This window comes from Gastrolobium bilobum, unplaced genomic scaffold, assembly GCF_033153095.1.
Source record: "Gastrolobium bilobum isolate Gb01-03AN ecotype WA unplaced genomic scaffold, APGP_CSIRO_Gbil_v1 utg12383, whole genome shotgun sequence".
Taxonomy (NCBI): domain Eukaryota; kingdom Viridiplantae; phylum Streptophyta; class Magnoliopsida; order Fabales; family Fabaceae; genus Gastrolobium; species Gastrolobium bilobum.
In genome coordinates this window covers 73,055-89,348 of record NW_026900040.1, presented here as the reverse complement: position 1 = coordinate 89,348, position 16,294 = coordinate 73,055, and the positions used below count along the sequence as shown (strand labels likewise).

Here is a 16,294-nt window from a genome sequence, read left to right as displayed (position 1 = left end):
CTGATTATTGCTTAGAGAGCAAGCTAGTGGTTGTGGAACCTTGGTGCTTGGACCGAGCATTGGGTAGGAAACGTTACAAGGTAAACTTTCGGACCTTGAGATTTATCCCTTTGTTGTTCCACCAAGTCCCGAGTGGATTGTGGTTTTATAGTATATGTAAATTGCATGAATTGTAAGGTATAACATTGTGAGGTATAGCATTTTGTGTATATTGTTTTGTGTGCCACACGAGACGGTTCTTTCCTTATGCATGGTATATTGCAAGACGGTTGCTTCCTTGCGTAATGCCTATGTTGTAGATCTCTGGCCAGTAGATTCATTATTGCACACATTACAATGTTATATATTTATATGCTTTATTGTCATAATGTCATGCTTTTATACCAAGTGAACTTTGGGGTGGAGAAATCCTCTAAGGACCCTTGGTTTACTGAAATATATATATATATATATATATATATATATATATATATATATATCACCCCGTGTTGTGGGGATCCCCCTTAGGTACAGATGCTGCAGGAGCCTCTAGTGGCAAGTGTTCATACTTGGACTAGATTGATACATAAGGATGTTACATTATTTTGGTTATGCATGTCATTTAGTAGTTCCTATGTATAGGATTTATATTTGAAACTCATTTGATATATGTACATCATGCTTTATTTCGGTGAACTTAGCCTATGCTCATCTCCTTTGGTGTCTCTTGTTGTTGATGGGGGCCAAGGATTTGATCATAGTGTTTTGTAGCTAAGTCTCATGGCTATGTATTAAAGGCACTTGGATATTATGTAATGTTGTACTTATGGTATATATGATGGAAGGGCATGGATGCCTATTTTGATAAATGAGACCAATATTGTGTAAATTGGATTAGTATAACTCAAGTTATGAGTGAAACACCAAGTGGGTTGAAATCTCTTGTTTTGGTGCCTATCTCTTGACCTGTGGCGCTTTTGGTGCCAAGTTGGCGCTATTAGCACCACCAATCAGTGGGAAATCGTATCCCTGACACTGTTGGCGCCACGTTAGTGTTGTGGGCGCCGTTCCACTGTCTCCTGGCACTATTAGCGTGGGATTAGTGCTATCAGCGCAGGTCCCTGCGGATTTAGCATCTTTTTCTTCAAAAGTTCATAACTTGAGCTACGGTGCTCTAGATTGAGCGTGATTTGAGCCCAAGCGTAGCTAATGAAAAGATATATACATAGTGGGAGATAAGAACCGTAGAGAAAGTATAAAATTCCTTGAGTAAATAAAAAGTCGAGGTATTTAGTGTTGAATATCAATGAAAATGAGTTTTAAGCCTTGTTGGTGTAAGGAGAGTGATGTATGGCATGTTTAAATTAACCTTAAGTTTTTCGCACATTATTTAAGTTATGATTACAGTTTTTGGAATTATTTTAATTACGGAATTGATTTTAAACAGAAACGTTTATTAACAAAAAAGGAAAAAGTTTATCCGTATTATAATTCAATTGCTGTGATTATAACTGCGCTTAATGCCATATGTAATATTAACAAACCATTTCTAGAACGGGGTGTTACATATAGCATATGACATGGATTACTATTTTGAGTATATGTAATTCTACTTTGAGTAGTTGAGAACATGATAGCTTACATATTTTGTATAATCCTTCATTGCATGTATAGATGATCATGTATAGGATTATATTTTGAGCTTTGAGAATATGTAATGAGACATTAAGGTAATTAAGGAAGAATGTATATTCATTGGAGTATGTAATATGTGCACGAGAGATAGTATTGATATAATACTTATTATATAAGATATATCCTAAACTCCTATGCCAAGGAGGATAGCTACTTAGATGAGATGCTGGTATTATAGTTGTGTTGAGAATTGAGATGTTGAGATAAGTACATAAAAGTTGGGAATGTTGTGTATTCAAGTAAAGATAATGACAAGTGAATAACTTGATGTACAAGAAATATAGATTTGATGACATATATGTGATGATGTAACTGCACCCATGCTTGTTGGGCATGTGGTAGCCATTCAAGTCCATTAGGCATCAAGAAGGTTGGAGAAATGGGATTTTGACATCCCTAGTACCTTAATGATGCAGAAAAACTTGTTTCATATGATAGTTAATGTAACGCCCCGTCTGCAGCCGGTTAATTAACATTCATATGATAGTAAGCGCAACATGCTCAACTTAATTAATGCGGAAGCCAACTTAATAAATTTTCTCTTTTTTCCTTCTGTATTGCAAACCTTTCACTTTCATGGCCAAAATAAAACGGACAACATTTCGTCTGTATTTTGGACCACTGGGGATAATTCCCACCAAGATAATTTCTACCTGATTGACGGTTTAATATAATCAAGGCATCCACCATATTGCCCAACCATCCATGGCATAGGCTATCTCATAATCACAACAGGTCTCAAAATAATATACATAGAGTTACTTACATGATTACATTAACTAACCAAAAGAGATGTAATCAGATAAGTAACCTAGACATATACAAATATAACTAACAAAATTGGTAAACTATCAACATGGCATAGACATCTCCTATGCTCTCAAAATAATGACATGGCATATAGATACATATCCAAGATAAAACCATGCCAAATACGTATCAGCATAACAAGCCAATCCTGACTATCAGGTCAGGTAATATCTCTCGTCTGGCTTCTTGCCAGGCTCTGCCTCAGCACCATCAGCTCATGTACCTAAAATGGTAATCCCCATAACACGGGGTGAGATAATATAATTACCTCAGTAAGCTAGGGACCCTTGGAGGGCTCCTCCACCCCTAAGCTCACTTCTGGTATAATCATAGTATATAAAATATCCATGCATGCATCAGAATATGTGTGACAATGCAGTGTGCAATAATATAATCCTACTAGCCAGAGAATATAAGAAGTATGCATTACGCAAGGAAACACCATCTTCCAACATACCGTATGAGGAAACACCGTCTCATACTATGCATAAGGAAACATCGTCTTATGCCTCACACACAAGGAAACACTATCTTGTGTGGCACACAAACATACATACATATAGATGCAACATATAATATCATTTTCACATACCATATCAAACTACCATCCTCCCTCGGAGTCTAATGGAACAAACGAGGGATTAACCCTAAGGACCGAAAGCTTACCTGGAATAGCTCTTTTCTAGCCTCTTCCAAGTCAAAGGTCCACAAGCCAACACAATGCTCACAATTGACCAACACACCTATTCATGGTGAATTCAGCACAATTAAACATATATGCATTTCATATAAATGTCACATCAAACCATTGTTTGATACTTACCTCAATCTCAAGTAATCAAGAGCCTTGCTCAATGTCCATGCTCTTGCTCCACAAGTCCACTCGGTCTCACACTATAACCAAGGAATACATTTCCATTAGTATCCATCATCAATGAATACATACGTTATTGTTCATCTATACAACACTATTCATGTATACGTCACTATTCACGTATACTACACTATTCAAATATATGGTATCTTTAATTTTCCAAATACATTTTCACCGTTAAAATCTTCATCTAAACACTTTTCTCAACATGAGCTAAGCCTCAATCAAGCTCTAACATGCTCAATCAAACCAAACTTTCAAAATGGAAAACTAAATTCAATCTTCCTCAAAACTCAAATAAAACTAGGATTTCTTGACATAAACTTACCTAGAATGAAGGGGAAAGCTTGCTTCAAGCTCCCATGGGTTCAAGCTCCATCAAAACCCCTATTTTCCATGAAATCTGAAATCTTAGAGGAAGAAGATCTCTCTCTACAGTGAACCCCACCTAGAAATACTGGTACCAATGGATTCCTCTCGAAATTTCTCACAAGTTTGGCTTTGGAACGAAGTGATTTGGAGGTTTCTAGCTCAATTTATTAATTTTGGAAGATTTTCCTTCAAATTCTCCATTTTTTCTTTCCTTTTTGTTTCTGTCTCTCTGTCGTCGATTTTTCGAAGAAGAATGGGAATAGTGACTCCCTTGAGTCACTTAAATTAGTTCATTATACCAGCGAGTATAAGCTTATCTATCTACACACCTCTATTCATTACCAAACTTTACCCAATAGACTAGAATATTTTTCTAGTCACGTTTCTATTTTTATTTTCACTTTTTGGATAACTTTATTTACCCGTATTTTTATCTCTTAACTGTCATTTTAACTTCTTTTTCACAAAAAATGACTTTATTTCTTTTACTTCTAATTATTCGTCAATATTAAATCCACAACTACTAGTGAGGGTTATTATAGTTAATGTTATACTTTTCAGAAATCCCTAGATATCTATTTTCACATACTAAAATATTATAGTTAATAGTTAAGGGGATTAGTTGCAGTATTAGAAGACGTGAAGCACATTCAGTGTTAAACATGAAGAAAGATAAGTTTTGTGCCATGTTTGTTTATGGGAACATCATGGTTAGAATCACAAGGAATGTATAACATATTTAAGTAAAGTATAAGTCTTCTGCATCATGTATCAGTTACTATTATTGTTTTGACTATTTTAAATACATTATTGTTTCAAGGAATTGAACTATGTTTTAAAAAGAAAAAGTTTATCTGTATTTTTAATTGAACCAACGTGATTGTAACTGCGCTTAATATCATACGTAATGTTAATCAACCGGTTCTAGAACAGGGTGTTACATGTATGATATGAATAAGTAATATTCTATTATTTCGCATTATGTTTCAGTTATAATTACAATGTCGTTTTGTGTAAATGGGGAAATGGTTTTAACAGGAAAACATCCAAGGTTAAAAAGAAAAAGTTTTGCCGTATTTTAATTTTACTACTGTGATTATAACTGCACTTAATATCATATATGATGTCAACAAATCGATTCTAGAACGGGATGTTACACGAACTATGGACGGCAGCCTTAAATTCTCTTACACCTTGGCACGCTAAGGCCACCAAGCTGGGTTCTATTCTGGCCGGCTACTATATAGGCCCAACAAGTCAAGCCCAACATATAGCCCACTTCTAAAACATTCTAGAAGGGCCCTTCATACCCTTACACTGACTTAGGGAAAACAGCTCTCCTCTATATATTACATCTTCCCCTGCTGAAGAGGGGATCTTATCTTCTTATTATTCATCTTATGAGCTGTCACTACTATAATAACCCCCATAAGTAGTATGGATTTAATAATTTTAATCATGTTATTGAGGAATAATTATAAGAAAAGTAGAAGAAAAAGAAATAAAGTCAACTTTGGTGAAAAATGAGTTAAAATGACAGTTAAGGGGTAAAAATGCGGGTAAATAAAGTTACCCTAAAGTGAAAAGTAAAATTATAAATATTACCATAAAAATATTCTGGACTAGTGTGCAACGTTGGAATGAGAGTTTAGTGAGCAGGATAGATAAGTTTACACCCATTGGGTAAAACAACATCACTTAAGTACAAACAACACTCTCCTTCTCCTCATTTTTCTTCGTCGTCGACAGAAGCTCATTTCCATGGCACAAGAGGTTGTGATTTTTCAAAAAATCATAACTCTCTCATTTCTCAACGAAATGCATCCATTCCAAAGCCAAAACCGCTTCAATTCTTCTCCTCTTTCTAAATCATAACTCATTTTCGGTTGGGGTTTATTGTGGAGAGAGATATCTTGATCCAAAGATTTCGTGGGTTGTGTTTGGGTTGTTTGAGAGGTTCCCACTCCATGGAAGCTTGAAAGGAGTTGCTCCCATCGTTTTAGGGTGTTGTGCGGTGAGTTTCCAACTCTTAAACTCCATTTTCTTGAAATTTTGAATTTAGGGTGATGATGAATAGTGACCATCCGAAAATTGATATTTTAGGAGATTAATAGTGATTGGTTGTTATTGTTTCATGTTGTAGAGTTGATCCCAACGTTGTTTTGAGCAAATTCCACGGATTGGAATCCACATTCGCTTGAGTTTGAGATTTTTGAAATTTTCATATTAAGGTAAGTCGTGGTATGGATAGTTAAAGAGTGATTTTTACATGAGTCCCTTTGTTAAACATGCTTAGGATTAGTTCCCGTAAAAGGAAAAATTATGAAATCGCCATTTAGGACACTTTGATAAATTGGACTAAAAATCAAGTGTAGATTTCTTGTAGGTGTAGTCATGAAAATTTAACGTGGTAGACTGGTATATAGGAATACTGTAACGCCCGACCACTTCAAGAATCAATGACTATCCCCACATACTAACACGAGACTTTTTAGTGTGCTTTTTCCTCACTCGCACACTTCCTGGAAAAACTTCCCAGGAGGTCACCCATCCCAAAATTGCTCCAAGTCAAGCACACTTAACTATGGAGTTCTTCCGTTCCAGGCTACCGAAAAGTAGATGCATCTTGTTAGTATAGGTAGTACAAATTAATTCTTATAAGTTATCCCAAACTGTGCAGTCTCATTCCTGCACAGTCTTTGAAATCCCTCTCTTTCGGGTGTCGATTCGATTCATTCATGCATGTAACCCCCCGCTGGAAGCCTATCAGGAGCCGCTCCTTGTCCATGCCTCTTTGCACCGGCGATCACTCCCCGCCCTCGTCAGCGCTCAGGATGTTACATGCCCACCAGCTTCCGCCTGGTTCGTCCTCGAACCACACCGTACTGGAAGAGAGGCCTTGCTCTGATACCACTTGTAACGCCCGACCACTTCAAGAATCAATGACTATCCCCACATACTAACACGAGACTTTTCAGTGTGCTTTTTCCTCATTCTCACACTTCCTGGAAAAACTTCCCAGGAGGTCACCCATCCCAGAATTGCTCCAAGTCAAGCACACTTAACTATGGAGTTCTTCCGTTCCAGGCTACCAAAAAGTAGATGCATCTTTTTAGTATAGGTAGTACCAATTAATTCTTATAAGCTATCCCAAACAGTGCAGTCTCATTCCTGCACAGTCTTTGGAATCCTTCTCTTTCGGGTGTCGATTCAATTCATTCATGCATGTAACCCCCCGTTGGAAGCCTGTCAGGAGCCGCTCCTTGTCTATGCCTCTTTGCACCGGCGATCACTCCCCGCCCTCGTCAGCGCTCGGGATGTTACAAATACTGATTGTCTTCACATCTTGGAATTAGGTTGTGACTTTGTGAAAGATCGTGACACTGTGGACACGAGAATTAGTGGAGGACATTGCTTGCCAGGTAAGCTTTCGATCCATTGGGGCTAATCCCCCGTTTGTTCCACCAAACTCCGAGGGAGGTTGGTAGTTTGATATGGTATGTTGAAAATGATTTGTTATATGTTGCATGTATATGTATGTATGTTTGTGTGCCACACAAGAGAGTGTTTCCTTGTGTGAGGCATAAGACGGTGTTTCCTTACACATAGTATGAGACGGTGTTTCCTCATACGGTATGTTGCAAGACGGTGTTTCCTTGCGTAATGCATACTTGTTACATTCTCTGGCCAGTAGGATTACATTATTGCACACTGCATTGCCATACATATTCTGATGCATGCATAGATTTTTATACTGTGATTATACCAGAAGTGAGCTTAGGGGTGGAGGAGCCCTCCAAGGGTCCCTATCTTAATGAAGTAATTATATTATCTCACCCCGCGTTATGGGGATTACCATTTCAGGTACAGGAGCTGATAGTGTGAGGCATCGCGTGGCGAGAGGCCAGATGAGAGATACTACTTGACATGATTGTCAGGGTCTTACGGATATTTAGATTTGTACCTGACATACTTTATTTTGGGTTGTATGTGCCATGTATTTTTTTGAGAGCATACGAGATGTCTATGCCATGTTGATAGTCTGTATATGCTATTAGTGATGCATGCTTAGGTCTATGTTACTTATTTAATTGCATCTCTTTTGTTTATTTGATGTAATTATATAAGTAACATCATGGACATTATTTTGAGACAGTATGATTATGAGATAGCCTAGGCCATGGATGGCTGGGCAATATGTTTTATCTATGTTGTGGTATGCCTGAGTTATATTAAACTGTCAATCAGGTTGAAATTATCATAGTGGAAATTATCCCCAGAGGTCCAAAATACAGGGGAAATGCTGTCCGTTTTATTTTAGCCATGGAAGTGAAAAAGTTTGCAATACATAAGGAAAAAGAGAAAATTATTTAGTTAGCTTCCGCATTAATTAAGTTGAGTATGCTGCACTTACTATCATATGAATGTTAATTAACCGGCTGCAGACGGGGCGTTATAACTACCATAGCAATAGACACAACCCTCCCCCACTATTTTACACACAGCACCACCTGGGAAGCTCCCATGGAGTCATGGTTACTATCTTGGTTATTAAAAACACCCCTACAAATTATCCCCAGAGGTCCAAAATACAGAGGAAATGCTGTCCGTTTTATTTTAGCCATGGAAGTGAAAAAGTTTGCAATACATAAGGAAAAAGAGAAAATTATTTAGTTAGCTTCCGCATTAATTAAGTTGAGCATGCTACGCTTACTATCATATGAATGTTAATTAACCGGCAGCAGACGGAGCGTTACAACTACCATAGCAATAGACACAACCCTCCCCCACTATTTTACACACAGCACCACCTGGGAAGCTCCCATGGAGTCATGGTTACTATCTTGGTTATTAAAAACACCCCTACATCAACATATTATATCCTCCATAGTATACATTTATGAACTCTCTACGATTCAGTAGTTAAGTTCAAACATATATTTTTTTTTTGCAATTGTGGAGGTTGTTGCTAGCATCACAAAGATTGTCATTCATATTTCCCCCCGACAAAGATACAAACAATTGAAATGTCTCTATTATGAATTTCTTATTGCAGAACAATATGTTCATTCAAAATCCCAAGCATCACACTTTTTCAAAATACATATGATCAAATTTCCTTAATATATTAAGCTACAAAACCAATTTTGAAAGCCTAATCCTTTCGTATTGAATGTAGTTACATACATTTATATTTAATGTAGAGTACCAATGAGTATCATCGAGCCTCTAATAAGGTAATGGTTATTTCGTTGGTCGAGCATGAGCGTACATATGTTTCCATTGAAACATTCCTCGAAATGGAACCAGGCATTTTAGGCTCAACCAATTCCATCTCACTCCCCAACATTAGAATCACAGAGGCCATTGTAGGCCTATCTTCAGGGTACTGTTGCACGCACAAGAGACTAACATGTATGCAACGCAATACTTCTGATACATCACAAGAGTTCCCTATCTTTATATCAATCAAATCTAAAGGTCTGTCCTCTTTCCACAATGTCCATGCCTGAATCATCAAAAGAAATATAGTTATTCGTTATATTTTGATATGACATGCATAAATTGAAAATTTTATTCAAGTTCTTACATAGCCAACAAGGTTAAGATTGTCATCCATGTGGTAATATGCTCTATTTCTCCTGCCACTAATAACCTCCAACAATAAAATACCAAAACTAAAGACATCAGATTTCACTGAAAACAACCCATCAACAGCATACTCTGGTGCCATGTACCCGCTGCAACAATTCATTAAAGCAAAAATCAGTCACATGTATATGTGTGTGTATATAGATATATAAAGGTGCTTGATTAGGAGAAACTCACTAAGTTCCAACTACTCTATTTGTGTTTCCTTCGGTCTGGTCTCCTCCAAAAGTTTTTGCCATTCCAAAATCTGATATTTTGGGATTCAAACTATCATCAAGTAACACATTACTTGCTTTGAGATCTCTATGGATAATCCTCAATCGTGAGTCTTGGTGAAGATACACGAGGCCCCTAGCAATTCCACAAATTATGTTGAACCGTTGAGGCCACTCTAGCACTTTACCCTTGGTATCAGCTGTTTAATTCAAAGCAAATATGGTGTTGAGTAATCAATATTCAACTTTAGTAAGCTTATTATATCAAAAGTGTGATAATGCATTAGTGCGACTAAATTTAAGCTTTCTTGATATTTCATACCGAAAATGAAGGAGTCTAGGCTACTGTTAGCCATGTATTCATAAATCAGCATCAGTTCTTGTCCGTGAATGCAACAGCCAAGAAGCTTTACAAGATTACGATGCTGAAGTTTTACAATTAGTTTCACTTCATTTATGAACTCGGTCATTCCTTGTTTTGATAAGCTTGAAAGTCTCTTGACAGCAATTTCTCGACCATCCAATAATTTTCCCTGTATGATTACATTGATCAGTAAAATGCGTTGCATAATAGAGAATTGTTAGCAACACACTTTTTTTTACATTCCTTGTTAATGCTAACCTTACTAGTAGAGAATGGGGCCTGATTATAAAATTGGGTTAATATTAGATTTCAGTCTATAATAAAGAGAGAGTTGATATGTCTCTAACTTTTCTCTTACATAATATTAATACTTTCACTATTTGTCTATCTCTCCTAATAATACCAGTAAAATATTTAATTACCCTATATACAGGTCCAAAACCACCTTCTCCGATCTTTTTGTTCATTGAGAAGTCATTAGTGGCAGCAGCAACTGTTGGTAGATCAAACAATGGCAGATCTAGATCATTCAATTGCCTTTGAGATCTCACTACAAAATGGAGAAAACCATGAAGGGGAAATGAAAATGGGTAAAATATGTGAGATGAAGAAGAAAATATAGAATGTGATATCATTTTATTCAAATTGTAGCATGATATTAAACTTTAGATCATTTATCGATGAAATACAGTTACATGTTAAGTAAGATGCTACTTGACCTAAAATAAAGTGTTATTAGATTTGTGATTTTCGCGCTACACCCGAAAATATCTAACCCTGAAAATTTTCTTCTATGCTCATGTAGTACTGAAAGTTTTTAGGTAGTGTTTGGTATACACGTTATTTATGAATGCCTTGGAAAGTATAATAGGGAAAACATAAAACCCACGTTTGGTTGCCCAAAAATTAAAAAATTTCCCGTGAAATTTTTTTCCCGGATTTCTTTGTTGTGTGCAAAGTGAAGGACCAACACCATCTCTCAAATTCCATGGTTTACTTGGAAAAATGGCTTCCCCGGGGAACTAAGAAATAATCAATGATTAAATGGACGAGATTAACCCTCTGTTTTGTACGATTGGAGAAGTTGTCTTCACAAATATTTGGTACCAAAACCTACCCGAGCTTCTCCCTCCATCAAAGCTTGCAGGTCACCTTGGTTTTCCATTTTCTTGCTTATCATCGTTGTTCAGCTGCTAATGAATATTAACTTTGTACGTTTTCTTGCAGTTCGATTTTCTTGCTTATCTTCGTTGTTAAGGTGCTGATTAATATTACCTCTACGATTTTCTTGCAGGTTTACAAACCACACACACAGTGAAAGGAGCTGATGAGAGAGAGAGAGAGGGGGAGGGAGAGAGAGAGAGTTGAGGGCAAATAAATGTTGAAATAAGATTATTGAAAAGGGTATCATTGTAAAACAACCTCATATTTCCACCAAAATTTCACAATCAACCAACACAAATTCAAAATTAACCAAATATTCCTAGCGAAATGTGAGCCTACCAAACAACTTTTTAGTGACATTCCAGTAAAAATTTATTTCCACTATATTTTCAAAATTTATGATTCCCGGATAAAAATCTACTCTACCAAACCCCCTTAGTATATTTTTTACTAAATTGGGAAAATAGTGTAAATAACTTTTACCATTTTACACATTCTTTTATGATTATTCTCACCTATATTATTCCCACTATATTTTCAAAATTTATGATTCTCGGATAAAAATCTACTTTACTAAACGCCCCCTTAGTATATTTTTTACTAAATTGGGAAAATAGTGTAAATGACTTTTACCATTTTACACATTCTTTTATGATTATTCTCACCTATATCCCACTCTTTTCTATTTTTAGTAAAGGGGTAGATATTCCCGTAATACCAAAATCCTCTGGGGCATTTGGTAGAAGAAATTATTTTTTTTTATCCCGGAATCACGATTTTCAGGAATATGATGAGAATATGAGTTTTCTGAGAATATTACCAAAAAGGTGTTTGATAGACTAAAATATTTCCGAAAATATTGGGTTAATTTTTTTAATGCTATGTTTAGTTGTATTAAATTTTTCTTTGTCATAGAAATCTTAGAATACCACCCCTGGATGATATTTTCAAAAAAAAATTACACTCAAAATAAAATCTGGGGGAAAATCGAATTCCCCCGAATTTTTTTTAAAAAACTTGTATCAAACGTGTATAAATATGATTACCATTCTTAGTTTCTCGAGAATCCTAAAAAATACCTCGTACCAAACGGCTACCATCATTTTTTTCCCCCCAACATTTGTTATCTAAATAAATGCCATTTTTTTTCTCACCGATTTATCAAATGCCCAGTAATCGGATTTAAGCTAGTCAAACCCATATAGAAAGTGACTCTCCCAGAATAATTTTTTCATTCCCACATATACCATCATTAGTTTAGTTATTAAAAAAGTCAATTATAAGATTTTTATCTTTTGTCCTATAAAGTCAACTAAAATATCTTCACTGGGATGATGAATATAATTTTGAATTATCATTTTTTAATGGGAGAAAGAAGTATCTTTTTGAATGACACAAGCTTGTGTCATTTTAGGTGTTTTACACAAAGTACGATCGGTCGTATTTTGTGTAAAATTGAAAAGTTTTTTTTTTTCTTTCTCCCAAGTCACATCGCTGACGTGTAAAGTGAATAAAAAATAAGTTTTCAGAATTACACAAAATACGACTGATTATACTTTGTGTAAATCACTAAAAGGACAGAACTTGTGTCCTTGACACACACTAAACCCTTTTCTAATACTTAAATTTAATTTAAAAAATCCATAAAGTCTGAGATAACACAGATATAGGGTGCATGTTTTATAAAGGTGTCAGGTAAGGTCGGATTAAGCAAAAATGTATTCATATCTATTTAAATACCAAACCTAACTGTAAAGTACTGAATAATTAACAGTACTATTGTTCTTTAAAAAGTTATATATTCAAAATTGTGGCCATCAATTTAATAAAAGTGTGAGTGAAGAATAATTTTACCAGCAATCTTCTTCCGGATTCTCCAGATAAAGTAAATACATAGTAAAAGTACTCCACAAATTGAAACAATGGTGGCAGCAACGATGCTTCTCGTGTTCTTTTTGCTCCTATCTTCAAGCTCTTCATTGTTGACTTTTTTTAAAAAAACAAAAAAAAAAACAAGAGAGAGAGAGAGATAAAAGTTAAATACAATCCAAGGATTGACCTTTCAAAACTGAAATTGATTAAAATATTATTGACCAATGTTAATAAAATAAAGCCTTTACCTATATCTGAAGCTGACATCCGGACATAAAGATCTTCCCCTCCCTCTTGAAACTGTCTCATGTCAATTAGATCACCAAACCACATGACACAACCACTACCAGCTCCACTTATATTTGAATTTGTATAAGCCATGCAAGAGCAATTATTCAAGCACTTCACTCTGCATTCCTCTAGACCCATACTTTCATTTAACCAAGTATATGTAGTGTCTGGAACTTTCAGGCCTTCAAATTTGACAAACCCATCATCCGTGTATGTGTCATTGCAGCTCAATGGTTTATTGCGGACACATCCTTGACTCCAATCTGATGAGATCCATGCTTGTGGTGACTTTGGACTGAACCCATTGAAGCATTGGCACACTGGTAGTTGAGTAATCATGCAATTCCCGTAGGCTCCACATAGACCATAAGTGTCACAAAAGTCTTTGGGGTCTAATGTATAAATCCTCCAATTTTGGTCTTGATCATCCCATACATAGCGAACAGTACTGGTTTGGTTTAATACCAGTATTGAAATGACAGAGTTGTTGTTGAAGCTGTAAGTGTAGTAGATCTCATCATTATTGGTGACAAAAGTGAAATCCAATATGGTGGTGGATGGTGATCCTGGTATTCCACTAATTTCTATCCCATTCCATGGTCCATACCTGAAGAACTTTTCTGTTCCCTTCATTGTATAAAACTCAGGATAATTATGAAGAACTAAACCTTCAGAAACATCTCCAGGGGATGGATCATCTGGACTCTTCCATGTTGTTAGTGTCCAATCAAGACCAAGTCTTAGGTTCCTTCCCAACTTCATCCCTGGCAATAATGTATCTGAAGGATAATCAAAGCTTTGCCACAAATAGTCCTCAGGGTTTGATTCTCCTTCATTTCTTAGCACAAGATTCCCAGTGTCCAAGAGCACCGCCACTGGATTGTGTGCTTGCTTTTGAGGTGTTGTGTACCAAACCACAGACCCATTTTGACTAAGGACAAGATTGCCTGTGCTGTTGAGTGTTAAGGTGGCATTTGAACCATTGATGGGGTTGACCCTGTTTGCAACCCAAACAACTTTCTGAATTCGGATATTCTTGTACCAAATACCCAAGTAGCTTTTATTTGACTTGGTGAAGAAACCAAGTTCAAATGTTCCACCTTGTGACACTAAGGTATTGCCATTGCTGATAGACTGTGACAAACCAATAGAGTCAGCTGCTATGGAAACTTTGAATAAGGGAACAAATGCATAGGCAATTATAATCATGGAAGTAAGAATGTCCATTGAATTCAGGATTTTATGATACTTTGTTACCTTAGATCCGGACATATATATATATGAATATGGAGCAAAATGTGTCATTCTAATACAGGATGAGTCATGCACGTTGAGACCCCACATGACATTTTCTTCATTTGGCCCTTTGTTCCGACTCTGGAAGATTGACCTTTAAATTGTTTTTATGGATTTAATTTATCATCATGATTCAAAAAGTAACGCTGGTACGTCAAGTAATCGAAGATTCATATCTTTGACATGACATTTCTACTATAGTAATTATTCACGTTTTTTATCCAGTCAGAAGAGTCATTTATCCAAATGCCAAATTATTTGGATACCATCATTTATAAAAATTACTTATTTCTATTATTTATCCAAGAGTCATTTAAAAAATAAGGTAAAGTTTTATTTCTAATATTTTAAAAAATAGGTAATACATAAATTAGTGAGAAATAAATTGATTCCATCTCATTTTCTAAACTAAGAAGAAAATACATATATATTCCATTAAATAAAATAAAACACTTTCTATTAAATTATATTTCATTCTGTTTTACTTTAAATAATCTAAATAATAATAATTAATATCATTTTAATTTAGTTCACTTCTTTTTAATTTTTAGAGTAAAGCTCATTTTGGGTCCTTAACAAAAAATACAGTCCTCACTTTAGCACCTTACAAAAAAAAATTAGTTAACTGGTCTTTATAAAATTCAAAGTGGATCCATTTTAGTCCATTTATGAGACTAATATGATTTTTTTTGAATTTATAAGGGACTACGATTTCAACTAAATAGGTCTACTTTGAATTTTTTAGGGACCTCGAGACTAATAATTTTTTTATGGGACTAAAATGGATATTGTATTTTTTGTTAAGGATGTTTACTCTAATTTTTAAATCAATTCAAACATAAGCATGGAGACCCGTTAACAGTGAGAGTGAATTAGAAGTCATGGGTGCTTGGGTTCAATCAAATAAGTAGTGTGAAACAGATTTAAGTGAATTAATAAGTCATGGATTCAATTAAGGCTGCTACGTCAAAGTAGTAATTCCCACGTAATTTCTCTCATCCGAAGCATCATTTCTTATACTGATTCCCAGGTAATTTCTCTCCTTCGAAGCTTCATTTCTTATAGTAATTCACGCGTAATTTCTCTCCTCTGAAGCGTCATAATTTTAAATCTTTTTAAATATTTCTTATAATTAATAAATAAAGAAATATTAAATTTATTTTTTATTTTTAAATATATTTAATGTTCTCTTATAAAGTATATAAAATATTGTTAGAAACACATTTTACAAAGATATGATAAAAATGTATTGGTGATAAAATTAGAATCCTTGTACAACAAGTCTTGTATCTCATCTTCTCATATATATTAAATTCAACTTGATTAACATAGATAAATGAACGTGTTGGGATAGAAGAATTATATCAAAAAATTTAATGCGGTAAAAAGTATGTAATTATGACTTATGTTGGGATAAGTTCGTTGAATGGAAATTAATTTATTGTAAACAAAAGGAAAATGAGATTATGATCACCCATATATGCATTTGAACGTTTATTTTCTATAAGTGATTGTTTATAAGTAGGGTACGTGGGTCGATTATTCTCCTAAAACTGTTACGTTCTAGCACGTTACGTGAACGCCGATGATTTTAATATATAAAATGTTTTCCAATAAGTGTACGTATTTCTTGCCAGCCAACTACTGCATTTCGAGAATAAGATCCTCCATGTCGGATATTACAGGCATATGCCCTATTGTAAATATTAT

The 16,294-nt window shown here is 35.2% G+C and overlaps 1 protein-coding gene across 1 annotated transcript; it reads right to left on the bottom strand.

Moving 5' to 3' along the window:
- Positions 1-8,948: 8,948 nt before the first annotated feature.
- On the bottom strand, positions 8,949-14,515 carry LOC133294971 (G-type lectin S-receptor-like serine/threonine-protein kinase At4g27290). The gene is made up of 7 exons (XM_061493749.1): positions 13,246-14,515; positions 12,980-13,111; positions 10,384-10,511; positions 9,920-10,130; positions 9,560-9,797; positions 9,321-9,471; positions 8,949-9,239 (listed from the first exon to the last, which is right to left on the bottom strand). The coding sequence occupies exons 1-7, from the start codon at positions 14,513-14,515 to the stop codon at positions 8,949-8,951; spliced, it is 2,421 nt and encodes an 806-aa protein (XP_061349733.1).
- Positions 14,516-16,294: the final 1,779 nt, after the last annotated feature.